Source organism: Chaetodon trifascialis, chromosome 1 (genome assembly GCF_039877785.1).
Source record: "Chaetodon trifascialis isolate fChaTrf1 chromosome 1, fChaTrf1.hap1, whole genome shotgun sequence".
Classification (NCBI taxonomy): Eukaryota; Metazoa; Chordata; class Actinopteri; order Chaetodontiformes; family Chaetodontidae; genus Chaetodon; species Chaetodon trifascialis.
Window position 1 is genome coordinate 19990148 of NC_092056.1, and position 25889 is coordinate 20016036.

At 40.5% G+C, this 25889-nt stretch overlaps 3 protein-coding genes across 5 annotated transcripts in view; 1 reads left to right on the forward strand and 2 right to left on the reverse strand.

Moving 5' to 3' along the window:
* The window catches only part of smyd3 (SET and MYND domain containing 3), a 74913-nt gene extending 58443 nt beyond the window's left edge, over positions 1-16470 (reverse strand). The window contains exon 1 of one of the 2 annotated variants that reach the window (XM_070991764.1): positions 16253-16470. In XM_070991764.1, the coding sequence (XP_070847865.1) occupies positions 16253-16413 (161 nt within the window). In that variant the 5' untranslated portion in view covers positions 16414-16470. The remainder of the gene's footprint in view (positions 1-16252) is intronic. The other variant, XM_070991678.1, reaches the window with a different exon arrangement.
* A 659-nt stretch (positions 16471-17129) lies between these two features.
* Positions 17130-20704, forward strand: gnpnat1 (glucosamine-phosphate N-acetyltransferase 1). Of its 2 annotated transcripts, none has more exons than XM_070960606.1 (6): positions 17130-17357; positions 18315-18476; positions 18686-18748; positions 18941-19068; positions 19331-19392; positions 19512-20704. In XM_070960606.1, the coding sequence occupies exons 2-6, from the start codon at positions 18323-18325 to the stop codon at positions 19657-19659; spliced, it is 555 nt and encodes a 184-aa protein (XP_070816707.1). In that variant the 5' UTR covers positions 17130-17357; positions 18315-18322; the 3' UTR covers positions 19660-20704. The 2 variants fall into 2 exon arrangements, with proteins under 2 accessions (XP_070816707.1, XP_070817517.1); XM_070961416.1 differs by having other exon boundaries at positions 17318-17357; positions 18312-18476.
* Positions 20705-21271: 567 nt separating this feature from the next.
* Positions 21272-25625, reverse strand: styx (serine/threonine/tyrosine interacting protein). Its single transcript, XM_070970457.1, has 11 exons — positions 25447-25625; positions 25045-25077; positions 24453-24506; positions 24269-24366; positions 24056-24116; positions 23908-23944; positions 23782-23821; positions 23583-23633; positions 23215-23287; positions 22455-22548; positions 21272-21844 (listed from the first exon to the last, which is right to left on the reverse strand). Exons 1-11 carry the CDS (start codon positions 25591-25593, stop codon positions 21771-21773), a joined length of 762 nt encoding a protein of 253 aa, XP_070826558.1. The 5' UTR covers positions 25594-25625; the 3' UTR covers positions 21272-21770.
* Between the last annotated feature and the right edge of the window lie 264 nt (positions 25626-25889).

Here is a 25889-nt window from a genome sequence, read left to right on the forward strand (position 1 = left end):
TCGGACTTCTGACTCCTGCAGATCTTTATTTGGGCATATTCAAGAAGATTTTTTCATGAAACAATTAGACAGCTGAGTTTGAGTGTTTTTGGCCTTTGTGGTTTGTGCATTTGGCCTTCACATTCCACAACAATTATTGCAAACAAAGGCTACATGCCTATAAGGCCATGGCAATCGGCCAGGACATGTCTAAACCATGTATCAGTGCAACAGTGTGTCAGTGACTGGTTGTGATGTGGGAGCTAACAAAGAGCTGGTGGTCAAGCAAATGGTGAGCAAGTGGCAGTGACCAGTGGAACTCCAAGGACAGCGAGTAAGAAAAAGATGAGACAGAAAAGTCACCCACAGCCTCTGATCATGGCAAGACAAAACCTGGCCCTCAGCACCAAATCTGTAGAGGCAGAGGTCTACCACAGCAGACAGGACTCAAGGTGCAGCGTGTGCAAAGATGCCCCAGAAACAGCTCAGCACATAGTAGTAGCGTATAAGATGCAAGCTGGGACAGCATACGCTGAGAAGCAAAAACAAATGACTGGGATAATGTACAGGAACATCTGTGCCAAGTATGGATTACAATGGGTCCCAATGGGACACACCCATGAAAGCAGTTGAGAACAACTGAAGTAAGATCCCGTGAGACTTCAAGTTCAAGACTGACAAGCAGCGGCTGGCTGACCAACCAGACATTGTGGTGATTCACAAGGGGGAGAAGAGGGCAGCTGTGATAGATGTGGCAATCCCAGCTGACAGTGACATCAGAAAGAAGGAGCATGAGAAGACAGGGAAGCACCAGGGGCAGAAGGAACAACTGGAACAGATGTGGAAGAAGTCCAAAGTGGTCCCAGTGGTAATAGGAGTGTTAGGGGCTGTGTCCCCAAAACTGGGAGAGTGGACCCCACGGATTCTAGGTCCAACATCTGAGGATAATACATACTGCACAGCAAAAAAAAAAAAAAAAAGACATCTCAGATGTCTCGTAGGGGGAAGAGAGGTACGCAGAGGATGTGAGACGAACAGACTGGAACCCAGACGGAGTATTAGTACAATACTGTTTATGTAGTCACTAAGCTACAATAATGCACAGTTGCACCACAGCAACTGTTGTTATGGTGACTGCCTCCAGGCTGATAAGGTTTCAGCATTTATTATCCACTCAAACACACACACGCACACACACGCACACACACGCACACACACGCACACACACACACACACACACACACACACACACACACACACACACACACACACACACACACACACACAGAGCATACTGTTGGTCTCATGATTCAGGTACTCCATCAGGACCACAGAATTCATATCTTGGCTAAAGATAATTGAATATTTTCTCCCTGTAAGGATTGTATGACACTCATGAAACAAATATTTTTGCTCCTTGCTCATTATAAATGAGACAATGGGACAGTGAAAATGTGACACACTAACTTTGATTATTGGCCACCTGAAATATCCAACTACAGCTCGAGAAAAACAAAAGCACAGTCTTTTACAGGAGCATCTTGTACACCAGTTCAACCAACTGTCATTTGGGATTATTTGGTTCAAAGAGAAACAAACACCCACACATATTCTGTAAATTTCACACGTTATGCTCTGGCCTCTAGGCAATAACAAACAGGAGTTCAGCCACATACACCGCTCGAAACAGTGAATATAGTATGACACACACAGACACAGACACACACACACACACACACAGACACACACACACACACACACACACACACACACACACACACACACACCACACACACACACACACACACACACACACACACACACACACACACACACACACACACACACACACACGCTGATTGAACATCATTCAAATATAGATGTGGACACCAGCAACAGAAGGAGAAGGATCATGATAAACAGGAAAGATGGCAGGAAAGAAACCAACAGGTCAGAAAGAAATAAAGTCCCTTAGCCTTCGTCACTTCATTAGTATGCAACAGAGCCATACTTTCCTGTTTAATAAGAGCACTCACTTTCATTAAGACATTGTGATTCCTCCCATGAAGCACATCTGTCTCATTTTCAGCCATGTTTCTAATGTTCCCTCTCCCTCTCTCTCTTCATGCCTTTCTTTCACTCTCTCTCACTCTTCTTCTTTCTGCCCCTCTTCTTCCTCTATGTCAGATGTTTTGTGAAGTGATGCTGCTCTGGATAGCAGGTCCATGGTTGGACTGCAGGCACAGTGGGAAATTTCATGAATAACATTAGATGGGTTTCATTAGGAATATGCAGAGGGCTGAATTAAAAAACAAAGTCTCTCTCTCTCTTCCTGTCATACTCTATTATTTTGCTCGTCTTCCTCTCCCCCTGTATAGTCCTCGGCCCTTTCTCTCTTTCATGGCCTTCTTTTATCATTCTCATATGCCACACAGAAGGGGTGGGATGATAATCAATTTATTTAAATATCTTGATTCCAAAACAGTTTCACACCACCACTGAGCAATTCATTGTTTAAATATACCAAACATTTGCTGGTTCCATCTCGACAAATATAAATGCCTTGGTGATATGTTCTCTTTCATATCACTCAAAATGGAATGTCTTTGGAATTTCACAACCAATCAATAATGAGATGAATTGTTAGATGCAGCCCTAATCAAGATTACCGTAATGAATATAATCACAGTCTATGGTCATGACATGAACCTCTTTGTATTTTGTTACTCCACAGACACAGAGACAAAAAGCAAAGCGCCATTAGATACAAAATAATGTCACGAGTTACAAATAACATGATACCTTATCTACTGTAGAGAAACTTGGCTGTTTATACTGCAAGTTATATTCTCAAATCAAACATTATCAATTATGAAGCAAGTTTTAAAAGGAAATTTCAATTCTGTGAGATAAATCTAATGTAATGAGGCAATCAAATTCTACATTTTTATATGGGTGCGTGCCTACTATGTATAGTGTGCCTACTTTATTTTCTTGTCCCCAAAGACAAAAGTCGTGTGCAGGGAGACACATATGACAGATGTGAGTGGAGAAGGAAATCTGGAAGAAACACAAAAAGAGGAACATAAAAAGAGAATAAGGACATAAAAACTGCCACCAGACAGTGGAGAAAGTGACTGAAACACATTGATATGTAAGAGCATAGATGTGTGCACTTCTGTGTGTACATGTGGTCAATTTTGTTACATCCATGCTATCAGACAACTAATTAGGCCTACCTCAGCATGTCTCTGATGGTGTGTGTGTGTGTGTAGCATGGTAATTAATTTCCCGGGAGTATTGGCTATGAGAGAGATTTAGTTCTATGTTCGTGTGTGTGTGTTTGTGTATGTTAATAATTAGTGGGGTCCTCTTTTCTGGGCTGTCCGGTCGTGCCTGAGTGAATTTTCTCATTTCCAGGCTGAGTGGCCAACACAGCATAACACCACTCGCTCCCACATGACAGGTAATGCTGTGTGCGTAAATGTATGGAAATTGCTGACAAATATTAACATAAATCATCTGCAACATTCCTGATACCTTCAACATTGTTCAAGAATACTAGAAAAACAGAACTGCTCCATCCTGAAACAGTTTGACATACTCGTTCTTGCACATGTAACAATGCTAATTCCTGCACAAACCCTCTCTTTGCAAGCAATGCCACTGCTGTGTATTACAAAGTAAATGTGAGAAAATGCAGGAATGAGTATTCAACAAATGAGAATGGCTTCCTGAAGGGACACTACTGCCATCTAATGTTACATCAGTGCTACGATGGTACAGGCTACACTGAACTAAACCACTCAGTACGCTGCAGACATCCACAGCTCAGCTACAGCAACACATCAACACATGATTTTAGAGTAGATTGGTGACTGGCATGTAAAACACTGCTGCCAGTGTATGTGTGTGTGTGTGTGTGTGTGTGTGTGTGTGAGAGAGAGAACGAGAGAGAGAACGAGAGAGAGAGAGAGAGAGAGAGAGAGAGAGAAAGAGAAAGATGCCAGCTGTGCTGCATCCACAGCCATCCTCGAGCCCTTGCTGAGATCTTAATGATTGTTTAGAGGATGATTCATTGACACCTGAGGGGACGAGTCTCCTTATGGATTTGTTATGCTGATGGAGAGAGTACATGTGCATGCACACACTCACACAGACATGCACATTTACACAAAATCATGTCTAAATGGAACATCTTCCTTTGAAAGGAGAAGTATTTTTTGTATTTTGCATTGTCTTAAAGCCCTCTTCAGAAAGCATTAGTTTCCCTGGTGCAAATTAGGTAATTTCTTTGGCAAGTAACTTTATTTTTAGAGCTCTTTTAAATGATAAAATCAAGCAGAATCATATATATAGTAGGATAAAGTATACTCAATAGTAAAATTAGGATGATACAAAAGCTAAAATCTGACACAGATACACAAAAGGCAAAACAAGAGGAAACTACAGGCTAGGAAATTACAAAAATGAATTGCAGATTCAGCCATTTGGTTTTTTTGGTGGTAGGACATATAAAAGGACTTAATGTGATTATCTAACGGTAAGGTATTGAAGACCGACATGTGTTGGAGATCATCCATGCAGGGCACTGAACGGGATTACAAGAATTTTAAAAGCAGATCAGGTGTGAGCAGGTGTGGTTTGATCTCAGTTAAAAGCCTGACAGTAGAAATCTGAACAACCAGAATCTAAATTTGATTTGCAAGTAAAAAGAAGATTAATCATGTGAGTGGGCTGTAATAGAGGCATGAATAACTTTCATGAAACAGTAGATCTGAACTTTGGTATGAGTCTAAGATAAAAGAAACATGGCTGCAGGCACTACACGGCTAGAAGCCAAGTGGATGTCAAAAAAAAACTTCAGGATTGGTATCACAACCAATAATTATAATTTCTGTCTTATCAATAATTAACTGAAGGCAGAAACCTCATTCAGGCTGCTCATGAACAGCAGCCATTCAAATCTTTTCTGAATGAGTAAATGAAAGGAAGAAATCATACATTGGTGATTTTATCGTTAAGAAGATAAATCCTGTCCACACAGGACTTAAATCATTTAATTTGTATGTTAAACTTTTTGCCTTCAGGTCTGAGAGAGACATTAGCATTTACAAATAACAGATGCAGTGCCTAAGATCAGTGGAATAATGTAAATCTACAGAGAGCCTTTTCATTTTCTATTGCAAATACACACACAAACACTGGAGGTCCTGAACTTATTGCACATACATTGACTTTGATTAATTATGTAGTACTGAGCCTAACCACCCCAGAAAAAAAAAATGCTCATCCCTGTGAGGACCAACCAAACATGTTCTGTGAAAGACATGCAGTGCTCAGAAGTAAAGTTAAAAAGGATACACACAGATGTTTTGCTTGATGAATGCCAAGCTTTACACACATGGGGAGGCGTGTTCCCAGTTCACAGCAAATCACTTGGTTTGCAAGTGATACAGCTGTGTGTGTGTGGTGTATGTGTTTGTGTGCATGCTTTCCCAAACACCAACATGTTTTCAGACACCTGGGTATCTAACTGCAGGAGGCAGGGAAAACTAAAGGGGCCTGAAGAACAGAAAGGAGGAAGAGGAAGAGGAAGGGGAAGCAGACGCAAGCAAATCTAAGGGGGATGAAAAACCGGAGGGATGAGGAGCTGCTGGAAACGAAGAAGGGTGAAGAAAAAAAGGGAGAATGAGGAAAGGCGAGAAGCAGATTGGTAGAAAAAAACGTGGAAAGAAGGGAGAAAGAGAGGAAGACGTAAATGTCAGAAGTAGCAGATGGGAGGATAAATCGAGAGAAGGGAACAAGTGAAAGGAGGAGGAGTGCTGACTTGCCTTTTGAACTACTTAACTCCCCTCATCTGCTCCTGCTCCTCTTTCTGTAGGCTCGTCTAACTGCATCTTAAGTAGCAATCTGCATGCTTCATATACCACTACATCTGCAGTCTTATCAGTGTGTGTGTGCAAGCAAGTGGTGTATGCATAAGTAAGGGATAAAATGTGTGAAAAAGAGAGTGCCTGAGTAAGAGAAGAGGTGGATGTTCGACAGAGACACATATGATTTGTGCCAAAAGATACAGACACAGAGTGAACCGAAAGAAGAACTGTATTCAAACACAACGCAGTGTGTGTGTCTGAAAAAACAAAGAAAATATGCGCATTCATTAAGCACGACAAGTGTGCAAAAACAGCAGAAAGCTCTCCAAAGGTGTGTTCAGAAAAAACGTGAAGTGAATTTTTGATCCAAAAATCGATGAAAAAAATCAGAGCAGGCACAAACAGATGGTGTAGGTGGGGCAAACTGGGGCAAAGTTATGTCCATATTGAAATGTTTTACATGAACCAAAGAATAAGAGCTGACCCTGGGGTTGAACTGGCTCATAAACATTAGGGCTGTCCCCTAAAGAGCGATGATATGAATGGTCAGTCAAGAAGCCCCCAAGTGGATTCGCTGCTTAGATGAACTTTTACAAACTGAGTCATGTCACAGCACTACATGACTTTCTGCATGACTAACTTACTGTGGAACTAACTGATGGAAACAGAGAGGGGTGATAGAAATGGAGGGTCATGTGATTCAGAGCAGTGTTTCTGTTTGCTGCTCTGAGGAGCTCTGCTCCAGTGCTGACGGCTACAAAAGTCACTCCTGGACCAGACGCTGCTAACAACCTCCTCCACTGTGGTCCACGTGCTTTGCTTTTTGGCTGACAGCCTATCAGCAGCAGGAAAAGCTGGGACTTTATGACCAGGACTTTCTTTTTTTATTACTCTGACTGTGTGGAAATCTGATGTTTACATGATCATGAACAATGGCATTAAAATGCCAGGTACAGGCTGCTGATAAGGTTGTTGTACACATTGGCTGGTCTAACAGACACATCTTCCACATTGAAAGCCAAATCATTTAATTCCAGTAACACTTGTTTCCATGTCTGTGGAAAACCCCTCTGTTCCTCTCAGAGTCCCTCCACGATGAACAAAAATTTAACTCATAAATTCCTGACTAATTGAAAAAAAATAAAAAATAAAAAAAAAAATAAAAAAATTAATAAACGAGGAACTAATACTGAAATAGGACATCACCCAAAAAAACATTTCAGCATCTACTAACTTAAGAAGGCACTTAGAAATAAAATATAACTTTCCAACAATAATTTGCATCCGCTGTCATAAATAGAAAACATAAACATAGAAAACATTTCAACATCTGAGAAACATCTAAATCATACTCATATCATCACAAAATAAAAGCCAAATAAAACACAAACAAACAAACAAAAAACAGACTGGGGAAAAGATCTAACAATCAAGACTGATCTCAATTTTTGGAAAAAAATAATAATGTTAATAATAATTAAACTATTTGTGAGTATTTGTGAGTCCAAAGATGGAGAATAAAATCCATTTTGATAATATAAGTAAAAATAAGATAAAAATAAGGATGAAGGTTGAGTAAAGAGAATGTAGAACATAAGACAGACAATAAAACTCACTGACAAATAATAATAAAATGAAGTCAAAAATAGAGTAGAAAGAATGAAAATACAAAATTTTAAAAGAAGTACAGCAGGGCATAAGTGTTAACAAAGCACAAAGGTTTCAGGACAGCTATGAGGAAAGTCATAACTTGTTGCTGGAAACCTCCAACAAACCAGCAGCAGATGATGGCAGTGCTCTTGAAGGTAAATATCGAACAAGGGAGTTAGCGATGTAGTTGGTCTTAGCCCATTAAGGGCTTTTTATACGAGGAGGAGGAGCTTAAAATCAATTCTGAATATCACAGGAAGCCAGTGCAGAGCAGCTAAACCTGGACTATGTGCTCTCTGCTCTTGGTTCATCATGCTTAGATCTAAATCTTGGATAACACCAAGACTTCTAACCTCAGATTTAATCCACAGAGTTAATTTAAACCTTTTTTTTTTCTCTTTAAGTTTTAGGGTTGACTCATAAGATTTCAGTTTTGTCTTGAGTTAATTTTAAGTATTGTGTCTACTTATTTATTGGCAAAAGAGAATTAATGATGGATTCTATAGCTGCAGCATCATTTGGTTCAGCAGAGATGTACAGTTGTGTATCATCTGCATAACTATGGAAACATACACTGTGCTCTCTAATGATGTCACCCAGTGGCAGCAAATGGGAAAAGTAATGGACCAAGGCAGCTGCCCTGTGCAACCCCAAAACAGATGTCAACAAGCAGATGTGTTTCTCAGAAACATGATCTCCAAGACTGATAGAAAACCAGTTTAACACACAGTCAGAAAGACCAATCAACTTTTCAAGGCAATTGATTAAGATATCATGGTCAGCTGTATCAAACATTGCACATAGGTCTAAGAGGACAAGAATTCAGACTTTATTTTCATCAGAATGTAATCTGAGGTCACTGGTGATTTTAGTAAGAGCAGTTTCAGTGTTGTGGTTTGTTCTAAAGCCAATCTAAAATTCTTCCAGTGTGTCATTTTCTTTAAGACAGGAGTTAATTTGCACCAGGACCATCTTTTCAACTATCTTACTAACGAATGGAAGGTTGGATATCGGCCTATAGTTTGTTGGATTTCTTGTTCTGGAGGTATCTGGGAAGATCTGCAGAGATGTATTTATAATCTTGAGCGTATGACTTGAAACACTGTAGAACATCTGCTTTAAAAATGCTGTCGTTGCAAGGTCAAGCTTATGCCTTTGCAATTGTCACAAAAATGGCTTGGAATAGAGTTAAAATTCTTTCATCATTTTAATCTCTCAAGTCATCAGCATCTGGTCTTCTGTTTGTTCTGAAAATTGTAAATTTTGTGTCGTTCCACAATCTGCTTCGACCCTGATTATTGCCATTTGTGGCTTTATTTATTACTATAGCATTATTATTACTAGAACAAGACATGCATGTAGGCTACAGGAGTGGAGTGTGGGGATGTACTGTAATGAAGAATAATGCAACAGTAACAAAGTTGAGTATTTACATGGTCGCATGTAAGTTGCACACTTGGACAGTTTTGGAGAAAATGGCTGACATAATCTCAGTCTCATTTGTTTGTTGATCTCAAATACTGACAGAAACAACATATTTTTACAGACTGGCTCAAAAAGCAGTGTCACGATTTGTGAGGTTTTCCTCATCTAAGAGAAGAAGAAGAGAAGTACTTATAATCACTACACAACAATGCACACACTACATGCACACGACATGCTTTGTGAAATTATTTCTCCGCATTTGACCCATCCAGGAATGTCCTTCCTCCGCGGCAGACCAGGAGCGGCAGGCTGCCAGCTGACAGAGGCGCCCGGGGACCCAGTTAGTTTGCATCACCATTGGTCACGTGGTGATTGTCTTGCATGTCTTTAGTGGGTGTATTTTTATGGAGGATACCCCAGGTGAACACGGGGAGAACATGCAAACTCCACACAGAGAGGCCCCGAGCTTTTTCCTCGAGCAGCAGGAACCGAAGGCATGGTGGAGGACACGCCCCAGCGCCCCAGACGGGAATCGAACCTGGGACATTCTAGCTGTGAGGCGACAGTGTTTCCACCATTCCACCAAAATGTGCCTTGTTTTTGCTTTTTGTTGTCTTTGTACCACCTAAACGTGCCTTGTTTTTGCTTTTTGTTGTCTTTGTACAAATTCAGCTTCCCTCTAACAGGCATTTACATCCAGCTGAAATTAGAACAAAACTCTCAAGTCAACCTGTCAATACTTTTTATGTTCTTTGGAATAACAAAGATCCCTTGGAAATTGGTTCATCTGACTCTGAATCAAAAGTTTAGTGCTATAAATATGACAAAAGTTTTCACTGCTTGTTTTTGTAGTTGGCACTGTTCTGCAGTGTGTGTGTGTGTGTGTCTGTGCGTGTGTGTGTGTGTGCCCATTGGTGTGTGTGTTTCTGTGTGGTCCACAGAGACAGTGAGTGAGAGATTGGTGTCAAATATAAAGACTTCTTCTGACAGAGATAATGTTGCCCTGCCCCCATCACATAACACACACCCCAAACACACACACACACACCCCAAACACACACACACACACACACACACACACACACACACACACACACACACACACACACACACACACACACACACACACACACACACACACACACACACACGACCTGACAGCTGAGAGAACACACAGAAGTTTTTCTTTGGTCTGTCATAAGCAGAGAAAAAGCCATCAAAGCTGTGTGTGTGTCTGATGTGTTATCTGTCCAACACAGACTGTGTTGCCTCTCTCTACCTCCATCTTTTTCTTCAACTTCCTCTTCTTCCTATCGCAGTATCAAGGCAAATCTTTAACTGTTGATATGACTGGGAATCAGTCTCTCGACTTGTATGCAAACATTATCTGCTGCAACTGTTTAGAATGTTTACAAACTGTAATTAATCAGTGACTTTCATCTGAATTGTGAAAACATCATGCTTGGACTGCAGTTTTGCCTGATGGTGGGAAAAAATGATGAATGAATATAGTATGTCTTTTCATTGTATTGCAACTTAATCACAACTAATAGAAAAAGACAAAGGCAGGGCTAAAGTACAGTCCTTCCACCATCCTTACTTGATTTACGCTTTGGATACTGTGTTTTTTTTTTTTTTCTTTTTGATTCTAGTTGCTTTGTTGTGAAGTTTGCAACTTGTTTTATCCATAGATGAAGGCCAAACCTCAAAGTCACTCATTTGTGTCTCGTTATGTCATTAGCTGACACCTCAGTGACCATTTATCCTGCCTGGCCACAAAAAAACTTCACAATTATAACAGAAAACACAACTGACATCATCATAAAGGTGGCCAGTAGAACAAGGTTAACATTATTAGATATGGAAATGCATAGATTTATGATACAGAGCTCCAAAGGGGTGAGTCATCCAATCAAAATAATTTACCATAGATTAACTTCAAATGGACCTCAGGGATGCACAATTCGTTGTTCCACCATATTTTCTAATTAATTAGCAAGCAAAGCAGATCTATTTCAAATACTTCTTCACTTTGAATTTGTGCCCTCTGAAAGGGTAAGGAATTCACTCCGACTGTAAAAAACATTCTTCTCTTTTTCTGTCTTTGCGCCTCTATTATCTCTCCTTACTCCCCCTTTGCTTTCTGTGAGTCTGTTTGTTTGTTGACCTCTGGCAATTTGAATCCTGCTGAGATGTGTGTGTGTGAAGTGAGTATGTTCTCTCAGCATTTATCACTCATTACTTGCATACAGCCTTCAAGGCCTGTAATTGACTTCAGCTTTGATGCCCCTCACCTGCTCATTTCCTGCACACACATGCGCACACACACACAGACGTTCATTCAGACATACAGTACATCTCTCTGTTATTCCTGCAATGAGATACAGGCGCGCGCGCACACACACACACACACACTCTCTTCAACAACACTCAGTCATGCTGTGAGACTAATTGTGTTTTAGTGAAAACAGGAAAACACACCTCACATCTCTTAGACCAATCTCTGCCTTGAGCATGTGGGCGTGTGTGTGTGTGTGTGTGTGTGTATGTGTGTGTGTATGTGTGTGTGTGTGTGTGTGTGTGTGTGTGTGTGTGTGTGTGTGTGTGTGTGTGTGTGTGTGCATGTGTACAAGGCCTATGTTCTACAACTGTTTATGTGACACCAAGACAACTTACAGATCTCTCACTGATATCAAGTCAATAAAAGAAGAATGAACGCAATAGACATTCTGACACTCAGGTTGATGAGTGTTGGCCACAAGCAGCTGATTACACTCAACACAACTTGGCCTAAGTCTTACTGCACACCAAGACACACACACACACACACACACACACACACACACACACACACACACACACACACACACACACACACACACACACACACACACACACACACACACACACACACACACACACACACACCCTCTCTTTAACACAAGCATGCAGAAAAATAATGGAATTCAGTGGAGGCACAAACACTCTAATTTGTTATTGATTTCTTTTGTTAAAACTCTATCTTCCTGTGAGAGGGTGAATATGTTTTTTGAGATATTGGAAAAAATGTCAGGTTATAATTTTAATGGCTTGTAGCCAGCACTGCTAAAACTCTGTGTGTGTGTGTGTGTGTGTGTGTGTGTGTGTGTGTGTGTGTGTGTGTGTGTTTGTGTGTGTGTGCATATCTTAACCTGGAGATATGTGGACAGTAAATCACAAAGCAGGATTATGAGCATCTTTTTCTCAGCTTCAGCAGCATTAGACATCTTGTGGAATCACCCTGCCATCTTTTGGTAGTTGTAAAGACGAATATAGTGCAAAGACAAATGCCAACAATACTGACACAGGAGCTTAGGAAACTTCCGCTCAGAACAACCATGGCTGACCAGTTCAATCAAGTTCTAGCTCAGGGATGGGTGGGGGATCCCCTGGGCAATTCGTGAATACAAAAAAATTCTCTTGACATTAATTTCCTTTTTTTCAGCGATGAAAAAATAATAAGAGTAGATGAACATGTCCTTCTGAGTGGGCCCTGCATGCAACATGCGTGTAATGGCTGATATCACTTGATATGCATCATACGATACATCATGTATGATGATGACTGTCAAGAAATCAAAAGTAGATGCAGACAAAGGACAAACAATTATTTTTTGTAAAGTAAAAGGCAAACCAGTTTACCAAAGTAAGTTTGTGGGGATGCACTCGCAGTGATGAAGAAGGCCGATCTCAAGAATCATCACAGTTTGAAACGTGCTAAACTGGATGAGTTGTGAGGACAAATGTTTTGGGTTCCCAACAAGCAGCTTTCAACAGAACATATTCTGCCAGACACAGTGTTATGCAGGTGAGTTTTTTATTACCTACTAGCTAATAAGCTAGTATAATAAGAACACACACCAACACTGTGAGACTCTGTGAGGAACATGGCTTCAAGTGGCAACGTGAGGATGTCGAGCAGATACAATGTTCACTACCTTAGTTTAGTATGTTAGCATGCTTACACTTGTTACTCCACAACAAACACAAAGTACAGCTGAAGCTGATGGGTATGTCAGTAGTTTTGCTGGTCATTAAATAAAGGACTGTCCATATCGGATATTTTTTCCTAATAATAGCAGTAGATGGAAGTGAGGTGAACACTGCGGGCTTGAATGTGTCTAATAAATTCCATTGCAACCCATCCAACAGTAATGTCAGTGGGAGTCATCCACTGGGCATCATTAATGTCTACACAAAATTTCAAGGCAATCCATACAATGTTTGTTGAGTTATGCCAGATGGACAGAAGATTGACAGACTGGAACTGCCATCCCAGAGCCATGTGGCTTGAAATGTCTTGGAAAAAAATGTTTATACTTTGAGTCAGATGCATACTCATTAACCAAACAACAACTTGTTTTTTGGGATGTGGAATTATCAGTAGAAACAATGGACATCTCCATATTATTCTTAGCAACTTGCTGTTGTTCCGATAATGTGGGATGTTCATTTTGCCTCACATTCCAGTTTTAAATGACTGACAGTCTGTGAAAAGAGCAGCTGGAGGAATGAATTTGAATTATGTAAAATAATCAATCCTGTCCTGCTGCTATTTCATGTAGCGGCAATTCTCCACATTTACATCCCTGCAGGGGATTTGTTAGCTGTTCTTTAGCCTGACAAAAATGACTAAGCCCACATTCTCATAGCAACAGTCGTCTACTGATGTCCACAAAGCAGCTGAGCATGAAACATCTTTCTCAGGGGTATTTGGACAGTTTAGGGTAAATACTTATTAACTTCATTATCGGTGGATAAAGTGGATGTTCTTGAGAACTATATGAATTGATTACAGAGTGGGGACACTGTTTAATCTACAAACTGCTCTTTGGACGCAGAGACATGCCGTTTGCCCACAGGGGCAGTGATGTAATCGAAACCAATGAAGGGATCAGTCTTCGTATGGCTATAAAGGACCATATGGACCTTACAGTTCTGGATACTGAACTGCTTGCTAAATATGAGAAGTGTGCTGTATGTGTGCCAGTTTTTTATTTACCCAGCACACAACACACTCCAGCACAATGTATATGCACGACACACACAGGCAACGTATGCAAGGATAAAGCTGTTCACAAAATCATATTTGCTTCTGAATCTTTCCGCCAATATTCAGCCCAGAGCTGTAGTGGTAAATAACTACAGAATCAATTATTTTCATTATTTGGTCACATTTTATACTACATAGTCATGCACATAGTCACCATTAACTAGTTAGAGCATACTGGATATTTACAAGCAATTATAAAGCGACAACTTTCTTTCTCAGAATTTATCAGCAGTGAATAGGATTTTTTTTTCTCCTTATTACTGTTTATCTGTCCCTTTCTCTGCTTTATTTTGCTTTTGCTTTCTTATTTTGCTCTGCCTTCTTCATGTTTCAGTATCCACACCTTCACTCCCTCTCAGCAAACACCTCTTATCTTTAATTTCTTGTTTCTCTCATGTCTCTTATGTGCAGATCACAGGGCATCTATCTGCACAACCTTCCAAATCCTCGACAACCCCGAGTCAGAGTCCAACATGAAAGTATATTGACCTCCTAAGAATCTGACCATTTTCACCAAAGGAAAGATACCCGATAATGCAGGCCTCTGAGGGTGTACTGCATCAGATATCGCACTGCATATGTCTAAATGTTTGAGCTTGTATTTTTTGCAGGGTATACACAAGACACACCAGACTGCACACAGTGTAAAAAGTGAAAGGATAATCCTTTCAAATGGAGTAAGAGAAGACATTAAAGAGTGCGCAGTGGCTGCTGAACTGATGATGCTCTCTAATAAATCTTACCTTCATGTGGAAATCAAAACTGGACACAAGCTACATCTTTATATTCTTGCAGAGGTTATCTGCATTAACTGCTCTCATTAATCATCTTCCATTTGCTACTGAGGCTCATCTACATACCGCTTATAGCCCACAGTAATTTACCCTTCATTCACCTTGCAGTGCCTGCACCAGAAACCAGCATATACACCATCACACTGGAACTTGTCTCTCTGTCTCATTAAATCCACATACATCTGTTTAGCTTGATGAAGTGGGTTTGGCTGCAGCAGAGAAAGCAGCAGTGCTGCCATTAAGCATCCAGCTGGACAAATATCACAAGGAGATGTGATGAAGCAGAGGACGAATCATTACATCAAGCCAGATGAAGGATACAATCTACATCTCTGCAACATTCAGAATGTCTATAGGAGTGGATGATAAAATAACTATGATTTAATTATTACTAATGACCCAGTTTCATATTAAATCAATATTATGACATAGTGAACTTTCTTGAAAGCCAGTTAAACTATTTATATATCAAGTAACCAGACAGAAATGTCTGGGTAATCCAACAAAATAAATATCTGACAATTTATCACAATGTCATTATATGAAAAATATGTGAAAAATCATATCAAAAAAACAAAAAAAATGCTTAATGCAACAGAGATATTCAAATGATAACACACTAGCAATGATGTGAGTGACACAGGCCACCAAGAAAAAAATGTACTTCTGCTTCTGGGTCCCCATTAGCTTTGTGTTCATTCCACTCTCTGTGCATTGTGCACTGTATTCCTCAGGTTTGCAACATGGTACCAAAACAACATGAAAATGAATCATTTTACCAAAATCCAACACCCACATGGTGAACTTGGTAGCTTTGGCTTTGCATCCAGCCAATCAATATAAAATCAGATAGAGCAGCATTTTATTTTAATGCTGATTACATCCAGTTTCACTGAGAGCTACTTTTTCCGCACAATAAGCCTACCATCCGTGTCTGTGCAGAAGAAACTGATCACAGTCTGGTCTGCAGTTTGTTGTGTGAAATCATCATATTGATAAAGAGACTTTATTGTTTTAACTACTCGTTTTAACAGTTTAGAATACAAACCCATCTGCACACCACACAATTTTCAACAACGTTCTCCTTCTTTCCGCCTCTGAAACCACGACAGAGCAATGGCGCCATCTAGTGACCAATCGGCTGAAGAACTTAAAGGTTAATCTACCCATGAGCATTTGAAGTCTAGCAACTCAAAAGCATAAACCCCTGAGCTGCATGCACACAGTCACCAACACGTACATACAATCAACTGTGTATGGTACACACAGAAACCGATAAAATATCAAATCATGTGTGGTGTGACGTGAGCCAGAAACGTGTCTCTATTCACCATACTGCTTGAAAACAACCAACCGTTAAGTGTAGCCTGACAACCGCCGAGCAGCTTTTCCTTTTCAAAGCAGGATGCTAGTATCGCGGAGGACGCCTGTCTCACCGTGTGAAGCAGTGGTGGCAGACATCTCTGACCAGTTTGTTGGACACACAGCAGCCCAGCGGCTCGGCGGAGTACACCAGCTCTCCCCTCCGGAGCCTGCCTGTCGCCCGCAGACCGTTGCCCTTTCCCGTGCTGACAAAACGCTCCAGTTTCGGTGCCATTGTCGGTTTTCCCTCCACGTGAGCTGAGCAGTGTTTACATCCGTTAACAGACGCAAGAGGTGCGTCATGACGTCATAGACACGTACACACCCATTCCACCCTTCACTAACTTCCGCTGCCATTTCTTTGCTATATTGTACGTTGTATTTCTGTCTATGACTAATTAATCAAGATGATTAATATTAAAGATCAGCAACATGTTAAGAAATAATTCCTGACATTTATATGCTTTTTGCATAATTATGAATTTTCGTATTGAAAAGATTTACAATGTTGCAAACCTTGCAACAAAAAATAAATAAATTCTAAAAAAAATCTGTTAATAATAATAATAATATTGAATTCCACACACACACAATTCCACAAATTTATTCAGCATCATTACATAGCTGATTCAACTGTGGTCATTTGGATGCTGAGGTTTGTGGTGATAAGCAGCATAGGCTAAATAACAAACTCTGTATAATGTGATACAATTTGACAGCACCACAAACTACACTCTATAAAATGACCACACAGTTGAATCAACACCTCTCTGTTTGAAGTTACAATCAGGCGTGAGCTCTCTTGTAATTTTAATTTTGAGGTCACGACAAAGATCAGGTTATTAAGCGTCTTTTCAGGTTACGTTTCATCTAACTATCTTGCCATCATTAAAAAAGTGACGAAGCGACCCAGTACGAGCCGACGTGAACGCGTATCAACCAAACTTACGCACCACGTAAGGCACCGCCCCCGGGGCCGCGGCATCTCATTGCCACATCATACAAAATGTTCAGCCGCTCGTGCCAACCAGAAACAGCCTTTTAAAGCACCCACGCTGTTCATCTCAGTGTAGTAGTCCAACCTCATACAAAACTAGTACAACTTCCCCGTTCGTCATTATACGGTACGTCAGTCTGGAAATTCAACTGGAACCCGTCTTCTTGTGTGCGGTTTTACTGGTAAGTAAGTAGTTAGGCTAGCTAGCTAGCTAAGTGGTAGCACTGTATGGCAGGCGATCCTTAAAGAGGTAACGCTAACGTTTAATGTGAAGTGTGAAGTTACACCTCTGACACTAGCTGGGCTGGATAGTAACATGAGCTATCTGACAGGACTCACGAGAAAAGTAACACGATGTACATTACATTACAGCTAGTTAACGTTCTTTGCTCACGTAGATTTGACAGTAATTAGACTAGTTATGCGTTGCTAACGTTCCGTTAGCTAGCCAAAACACTGAGGAGGTGCAATAGTTAACGTTGTTTGATCAATGTGAGCAGTTCGGCGAAACTAACACAGGCTTTTGCGGTGAAATGGTCTGCAGTCTTGGCACTTAGCAAGCCCAATACAGTCATATTCTTATTTGCGTGACGTGGTGATCGGGAAGTAATGACATCATTAAAGTGTATTTGTGTTTTGCTGCTATGGAAACCAGAAATAAAACGCGTCTAGCTTTAGGCTTTAGGTTAGCTCTGGTTGCTTTGATTAAAACTAACACCGAAACAAGAGTCAAAAATCTCTTCAGCGTCAAAGACACCACCAACAGCACTGTTGCCTGTTGGCCTTGCTGTATGAATGGGCCCTCCTCATGACATATCCTGGACTATATCCTGGAAAAAAAATCCTGAATGCTGAATCACCTCATTGAGAAATGTAAGAGGGCGTCAACTCAAATTTATAGATGTGCCCATTAATTTTGGCAACTGGCTTGTCAACCACTGGAGCATGGCAGTGAAGTAATGTCAGCTTTTGACCAAGTGAAATAATATTTGTCAGGTCAAAGTTCTGTAACTTAGAGCAAACATATATTCAGTCGTGGCATACTGTCAGCATGATCCTGTCAACTCATATTTTGCAACCACACATTTATGGGTGTGAATGTGTCTGTGGACTTACCTGTTTGTGTGTGTCCTAAGCAGATTGTGGAATGCTGCTGGACGAGACTCCGCTTTTTGAGCCCTCCCTGCTTCAGGAGCTAGACTGGAGTAGCAACACTGTCTCCTTCTCTCCCCCCATCTCTGTGTCCAGCCCAGGGGACGGCCTGGTGCTCAGACCGCTGTGCACGGCAGACTTCAACAGGGGTAAGAGGCTGGTTGTAGGACAGATCCCAGAACAGGACTTGTATTCTCAATGGAATATGAATGCGCTGGCTACATTTTGACACATAATTTAAAAGTAACCCGCAACTTAATAGAAATGAAGAAACCATGAGAGATGGAATGAGAATACCATCACATATTTTCACCTTTTTTTTTTTCTTTCTGTTTTTTTTTTTTTTTCTGTGCTCCAGGATTCTTCAAGGTTTTATCTCAACTCACCGAGACAGGTGATGTCACACCGGAGCAGTTCACAAGTAAGTCCAACTCAGCATAATGCCGCTTATATGTAAGACAAAATTGAGACTAATTATTATTGGTACACCAGAGCACAAATTTGAGAAAGCAAAGTACCCTCATCATAGAAAACAAAGTTTAAATGCAAACTAATGTAATAAAATATCAATAAAGGTAAAAAAAAAATACATATGTCATCTGTTGGCTTCCAGAAAAGTTTGAGCATATGAAGAAGACAGGAGACTACTACGTCATTGTGGTGGAGGACATAAATCTGAGACAGATTGTTGCCACCGCCACTTTGATCACAGAACACAAATTCATCCACTCCTGTGCTAAGGTAAATTACATCCCGGCAAGCAATTTGTGCATTTCTTACAATGGATACATCTGTATTTTCTCTCACAGACACATCCCTTAAAATACGTGGTAATTATTAACCGAGTTCAGCATCATAAACCAAAAATAACAAGTTAGATTTACCGGTATATTTCCTTAAAAAGCATGCAGATTCAATTTGCAAAGTAAACATTTTTATTAAATGGAATGATTGAAATGTTATGAATGAAATGAAGCGCCTCTCTGTTCTGTTCTGTTTGCAGAGAGGCCGGGTGGAGGAGGTGGTAGTCAGTGAACTGTGCAGAGGGAAGCAGCTGGGCAAACTGTGAGTAGACCTGTATGAGCTTGACACAAAGATATTTTGTCTTGTCTTATTTTTAATATTTATGTATCCATCGCACAAATCTCAGCAGACCTCTCTCTCTTTCTTTCTCTTGCTTATAGGCTAGTTTCAACACTCCTCCTTCTCAGCAAAAAACTGAATTGCTATAAAATCACGCTGGAATGTTCGCCCCAGAATGTGGCTTTCTACCAAAAGTGTGGCTACACCACCTCAGATGAGACTTACATGCAGTGTCGATTCATAGACTGAGGACAACAGCAGCTCTAAACCTTTTGGAGCATGGACTGCACCTTTATACACCTGTTGACATCAAAACTTAACATTAACAAAGTGTCTTACTAATTAGGAGATCTGGCCAAGGATGACTTTGTGGTGGTGACACAGCTGAGACGTTCCAGACCGGTCATCCTTATTTCAGCACACTCGAGTAAACAGTCCTCCACTCAGTTTGACATCATCCTCTGCCCCTTTGCTAGCCATGGCTACCTCACAAGGGTGGAGCCCTGTCATCATCATCCCCCACCATCTGAAGAAAGAGTTACTGTATAACATTGTTGTAATTTGTAATTTGCTGTGTACTCCCAGAGAAAATACTACACGTCTGCGACTATCACGCAGATGTAGGTACGTACATTTGCTTTGCAAATCAAGATGGTCTCAAATTAATTTATATGTCCGACACAGCTCAGTAATAATTATTTATTACAGGCAACAGCCTCACAAGTTCACTACAAAACAATGTATGGTTGAAGGAATCACTTTGTCATGATTCAAACTTGGTCTGTCTGGGCTCTGTATTGATCATCAAGTCACCAAAGAAAGTCTTAACTTTGTCTCTTTACATGTGGTGAGAAACTTCCTTCTCTGAGTTTTTGGGTTTTATTCTTCTAATTTGTGCTCTTTGGTACAAATTGCTCTCTATCCCAGCAGGCTTTTCTTCCTTTGGCAGTAACATTGCTGGATAACCATAATGAAAGTTTGAAGACCAAATGCATTACTATCCAGTAAAGACTGTTATAATGTGTAATATTTCTAGAGAACAAAAGGGTTTGCATTTTGTGAGGCAGTGGTGAGACATTAACTAATGCTCTTAAAGTTTTGTATTTGGTCGAGATTTGAAATGTCATCACAGCTGCAATAGGGATTGATAGATGTTGGGAAATGCATAAAAATGACTTTTGTAAATGAACTCTTATTTAAGTTTTGTAATTATGCTATTATTCTGGAAAACAGGGGAACATATTTAATGTAATTTATTTCCAAATATGGAAGTCATAAAATATTTTACAATCTACCATGTTTTCTTGCTCATATTTATACTTATTAAATGAGTCAGTGAAATTTGTGCTACAAAGCTGATTCATGTTTTAATTAAAACAATCCTTCATTTGTTGAAGCTTTGTTGAACAAATGGGAAGCCATGAGAGGGAGTGTCTACAAAACATTTTCTGTCTCTTTTTTAAGTGTCTGTACACAAAGTCCTTAGTGAGGTGTAATGAAGAATTTCAGGTGTGGAAACCATATACTGCATATATAGATTTTTTTTTTTTTTTTACATGAATTCTAATGTAACTTAATTCCCATACATGCCATTTAAAATTTATCTCCCAATTAATTCTTATAGATTTCAGCCTGATGACACAGTGCCCAAAGCTCATCATACAATTTGTTCAGAGAGTGAAATAGTGGCTGTTTTTCATTCTTACTGACATACACAGCTCAGTTTCCAGAAGGGTCTGTTAAAATAATGAACAGGACAAGAGAATTTAGCATAAGTAAAGCATAGTTTTTCATTAATATTTATGAACCAAATACTGTTTCTATGCACAGTACTTCATGATATAAAAACAGCTCCACAGGATTATGTCAGACTTCTGTTTATTAAGCAGTGAGTTATTTTTTCATTCCTTACTATCTCACGTTAAGCCTGATATTAGTTATAATCCTATTACTCCCAAAATAAAGGCATTAGCTATTCCTCTTCTCGTGTCCTCCACTGGGCGACGTGCTGGCTACTTTCCCTTTTGCCGACAGCCCCATTCTGGTCGTCTACACAAATTCAAGTATCGGAAGTGCATTATTGCAATACTGTCCCGCTGCAAATGCAAAATGCTTTAAATACTATAAAACTGCAAAAAATCTCCCATCAGTGCATACAGCTCAAGGAAAAAAAAGGTTATCAAATATGCCCGATCCCCATCAGTCCTCCATGTCTCAAACATGAGTAGTCCTGCTTCCGCCCGAGTCCCTTCCCCTTAGAAAAAGTTCCAATATTTACATTTTTAATCCCATTAAAAATGTAAAAAAAAAAAAAAAAAAAAAAAGAGTGCACTGCGCCACACGACTAAATATCAGAAAGCTCATCCATTCTGTGCTGCTGTGACCTGCATTGCTCCGAAGTCTTCATCTTCCTCCAGGCTGCGTTTAAGGCTTCCTGTTCAAGAAATGTGCAAAGAAGAACAATAACTGCCCACACCAACACAAACAAGTTCCCCTTTCATCATAACCCAGTGTGTTGAGTTAAAAAAAGTGTGCAATCACCAGACAGTTTAATACCTGTAAGCCCTCCTGGGTTAAAGAACTCCTCAAACCCTGAACACATCACAACCAGTGCTAGATGAAGTCACCACCATTCAGGGAGAAGACATGTAGCTTTAAGGGAAATTATGGGCTCCAAGTATTTACATGTTAGCATCCATTTGTGTCTTTTAATTAGAGACATTCATGACACTGAGAAAAGATGAAACTATGAAATCATCCATGGAGCCATCGCTCATTTCCTGGAAAATCTGAGCCTGACTCAAAGCAAAACTACCAGCATTGAGAGTTGCTTTGAACAAATGTGCACTCCCATCACTAAAGACTGGTGATGAATAACTGATGCTACACCATTCCCAAACAACACAAGGCCACTCAACTCTGTGTTGAATGCTTTTCTGCAATAACTCGTGGCTTAGAAACACAAGGCTTGGTGTTTCATTGATGGTGTTTCAATCTGAGGACACTGGTGTGACTCAGCAAGACTGGGTACGGTATGTACAAACCTGGCATCCCAGCTTGTAAGGAGAAGGACCTGCCCAACTGCATCGGTGACATCATTTTAATGGTCAACCTGGCTAGGTAGATCGCTTCATATTCCTAGGAAACGAACACTCATTATTACAGGTGCAAGAGGTTAGCAGCTAACGTCAGCATGAAGACTGTGCGGTCACAGTGTGTTCATTGCTGCACAGTTGTCATCATTGCAGCTGCAGACACAAAACAAAAATGCTCAACCACAAAGAAAACCCCCAATCTAGTGTCATGGCTAATATCATGTCATGATTTCTACTACTCAAAAGAGACAACTCATCCTAATTTTACTTACAAGTCAGATGTCAGAATAAGAAATAGCTTGCTAAACGCAGCTGGCTAAAAGAAGACTGCAGGGAAACAATTTCTGCAGAGTCAAACCAGAAGCAGATTGCTAAGAATGACAACACACACTGTCAGGTAACAGGTCATCTGAATGGGCCTGTTTCAGAACAATCATGCAACGCAAACATTCTTCCGCTCTGCTGCAACACTGATCATTCACATAACTCCAGCTCTAGATGCTGAATCATTTTGCTACGAACATTAATGCAGACGCGCCTTAGCCTTTTAGAGGCAAGGAGCTAGAGGCAGTATGTTTTGTTGACTAACAGGTTAGCAGCACATGTATTTATAGTAATGAGGAGTGGGCTGTACATGTTCACTTCTTAATTGGACTGCCATGTTAATTCATCAGAATTTGAGGTGCTGTGTCTCAGAGCGAAGACTGACCTGTAGCTGGTGCACAAAGCCCACATTGGGGTTGATGCAGAACCTCCTCTCCTGGACGTGGCTGAATGCATCCCTGCAGAATGAACAGCGTGTTATTAATTTAGCTGAAGCAGATACGAAAATAAATAAATAAGCAAGCTTGTATTTGTTGCAACATTTTATATTGTAACAATTACGCTGCAGTATGTTTCTTTACAATACCTGCATGCTATCATACAGTTTATGTGATGCAGTTTTCTACATGTATGCTTTCAGTAGACATGAACATAACTGGAGGTGTATGTGAGGCAATGGGGTACATGATTGTCACTCATAGACTTCTGCTCTACTGGGGTAAAATACAAAGCTGGAAAGAAAAAAAAATTCACCTGTACTTCATCCCAAATGTTTCCATAAGGTATGCAATCACTAAGGCAGCACTGAAAGAGTAAACACAGAGACACAGTTCTACAGTATTCAAGGATATTTATAGAACTTTAGCAGTTATATGTGATGGAAAGTTCAGTGCATAAGAGACAGAATGCATGAAGTGAAATCATCATCATCCAAAAAAAAAAAAACCTTCACCTTCTTGATATCCCTGCATTACCATGAATCAGTACCTTTCCTGAAAGAGTAAGAAAAAAGACTTCAGATAAAAGATGTTTTTTTATCTTCTTGAGTATGAAGAATGGAAAATGCATGCGTCCTTACCTCCTGTTGCTAAGCAGCTATCAATAAATTCTTTAGTCTGCCAGGAGGAAAAGAAAATACAGAGCATCAGACATAATGCAAATGCAACACCTTTCGGTCAATGAAAAGCTTGCCAAGAAGGAAGGAAAAAGCCCACTTTGTAACTCACTGAAGGGAAAAATCGTATTATATTTTCCACTGGATTGTCAGCAATATCTAACACAAGGTATCTGCAAAGACACAAAAACATGTAGTTTGTGGGTTAGCCGGAAAGCGCTTGATCAAATAACACGTGTTTTCAACATTTCCCACAAACATGCAGTTAGTGGTCCACGTCAAATACTGACAGCAGAGCACACAGATCTTTTGAGTTCTTACTTACCTAAATGTATGAGGGAAATTAGGTTTGATAAAATTGGCTTCAATGTCTTGGCGGACACACACAATATGCGTTATGCCCTGTGTCTCTAGAATTGGCAGCTAGACAGAGAGAAAGACAAGAAGTCATACAAGCTGCAAAAATATGATGTCTGCAAGGGCCAATGGATACATTTGGGAAAAATTACCTTGCTCTTCATTGCAGCAGAATAGGGACCTAAAAACAGCCCCGGTAATATCTCCTGAAAATAAAGACAGAGCAGCACAGTTTATGTTGATGTTAAAAAGAATGAATGCACGTTAATTTACCCAGGGTGAGACACTCAGCCTCTTCACAAACATGCTGTCTACTTATACATGTACATGCATTCTGCATTCGAGCTTCTGATCATCTACAACAAAGACAGAGCTATATCAAAGTCTCTCAAACTAATATGACAATCAGTGTGTGGAATACGAGCCTGTATCGGTTGCTTTAGATCAAACACCTTCAGCAACTCTTTTTGTTAATCAGTACTTTGAAGAGCAGCAAAGAATAACATGCCAGGTCATATCATCATAATAGGTTGTAAGAAGATATTGATATATCGTCTCCTGCAAATAGATAACTCGTATTTGTATACAAGTTTGCTCAGTATTGCATTACATTTTTGTGGTCGAGATTTGTGACACTGGGTATACTTTTAACTTGTATTCCACATACTCAAATGTGGAGGAAATCATACCGTGCTAAGTACAAAAACAGGATTATTCTTCCCGCTGTACGTGCATTGTACATACCTGCATTTCTCGTCTCATTGGGTAAGCCCAGTCCTGTGAAGGAGGAATTTAAAAGCTATGTTAGAAGCTGAGGGACGCTGCCTTGTTGATGTGACAGCTACTCGAAGTATTTCAGCCGCCACACAGTAGTTTACTTTATGTACATACGTGGCTAACGCTTTGAGATTTGGCCACTCACTGTTGGCTCAGTGAACAGTGACGGTAGTTGACACAAACGTGTCCATAGAAACACACGAGGCTGTTTCCTACATCCACATTCACGTGTTACGCCCAAGACAAACACATTTTCCTGCTGAGCGCATACTTTAACTGCCAGACAATAAGGCAGGAATGGAGGTTAGCTCAGATTAGCCAGACAGACACAGCAGATATGTCGGCTAACGCAGGCTGCTGTGCACTCACCAGAAGGTCCTCCTTGGTCGCGGGCAGAGACGGGAACTGGAGTTTATTGTCCTCGTCCATTCTGCTGTGTGTTCTGCGCGCGGTATCGATGTTCCTCGCGGCGGGGTTAGCTGGACAATCGATGTGATTTGTTTTGAGGCTCCACATGCATGTCCGCCATGCTGTCCCCTGACAGATGTGTCACGTGACCGCGCGGCAGATGGCAAACAGACGCGTGAAAAGAAGGAAAGGGAAGCAACGGCGACGTCTCGCGGTCGATTGGAGGGGGTCCTCAGAATGGGGCGGGGTCGGTTAAAAGACCCGCCCTATAGCTGTTGTGATTGGATAGCGCTCCCTTCCTTAAAACCATGGAGTCTACACACACATCAGTGGGGGGCGGTAATGCACCGGAAAGCTGTTTGGTGTAAGACCAGACGAAGAAGAAGCCGACGAAGCAGAAGTAG

Excerpts from the sequence above, each read along its gene's own strand:
- gnpnat1 (XM_070960606.1), top strand. The coding sequence starts at position 18,323 with ATGCTGCTGGACGAGACTCCGCTTTTTGAGCCCTCCCTGCTTCAGGAG. Across the intron at positions 18,749-18,940 it reads CACACCGGAGCAGTTCACAA|AAAAGTTTGAGCATATGAAG; the intron begins GTAAGTCCAACT and ends GTTGGCTTCCAG. Across the intron at positions 19,069-19,330 it reads TCATCCACTCCTGTGCTAAG|AGAGGCCGGGTGGAGGAGGT; the intron begins GTAAATTACATC and ends TTCTGTTTGCAG.
- styx (XM_070970457.1), bottom strand. The coding sequence starts at position 25,593 with ATGTGGAGCCTCAAAACAAATCACATCGATTGTCCAGCTAACCCCGCC. Across the intron at positions 25,078-25,446 it reads CGACCAAGGAGGACCTTCTG|GACTGGGCTTACCCAATGAG; the intron begins GTGAGTGCACAG and ends CCTCCTTCACAG. Across the intron at positions 24,507-25,044 it reads CAATGAGACGAGAAATGCAG|GAGATATTACCGGGGCTGTT; the intron begins GTATGTACAATG and ends CTTTATTTTCAG.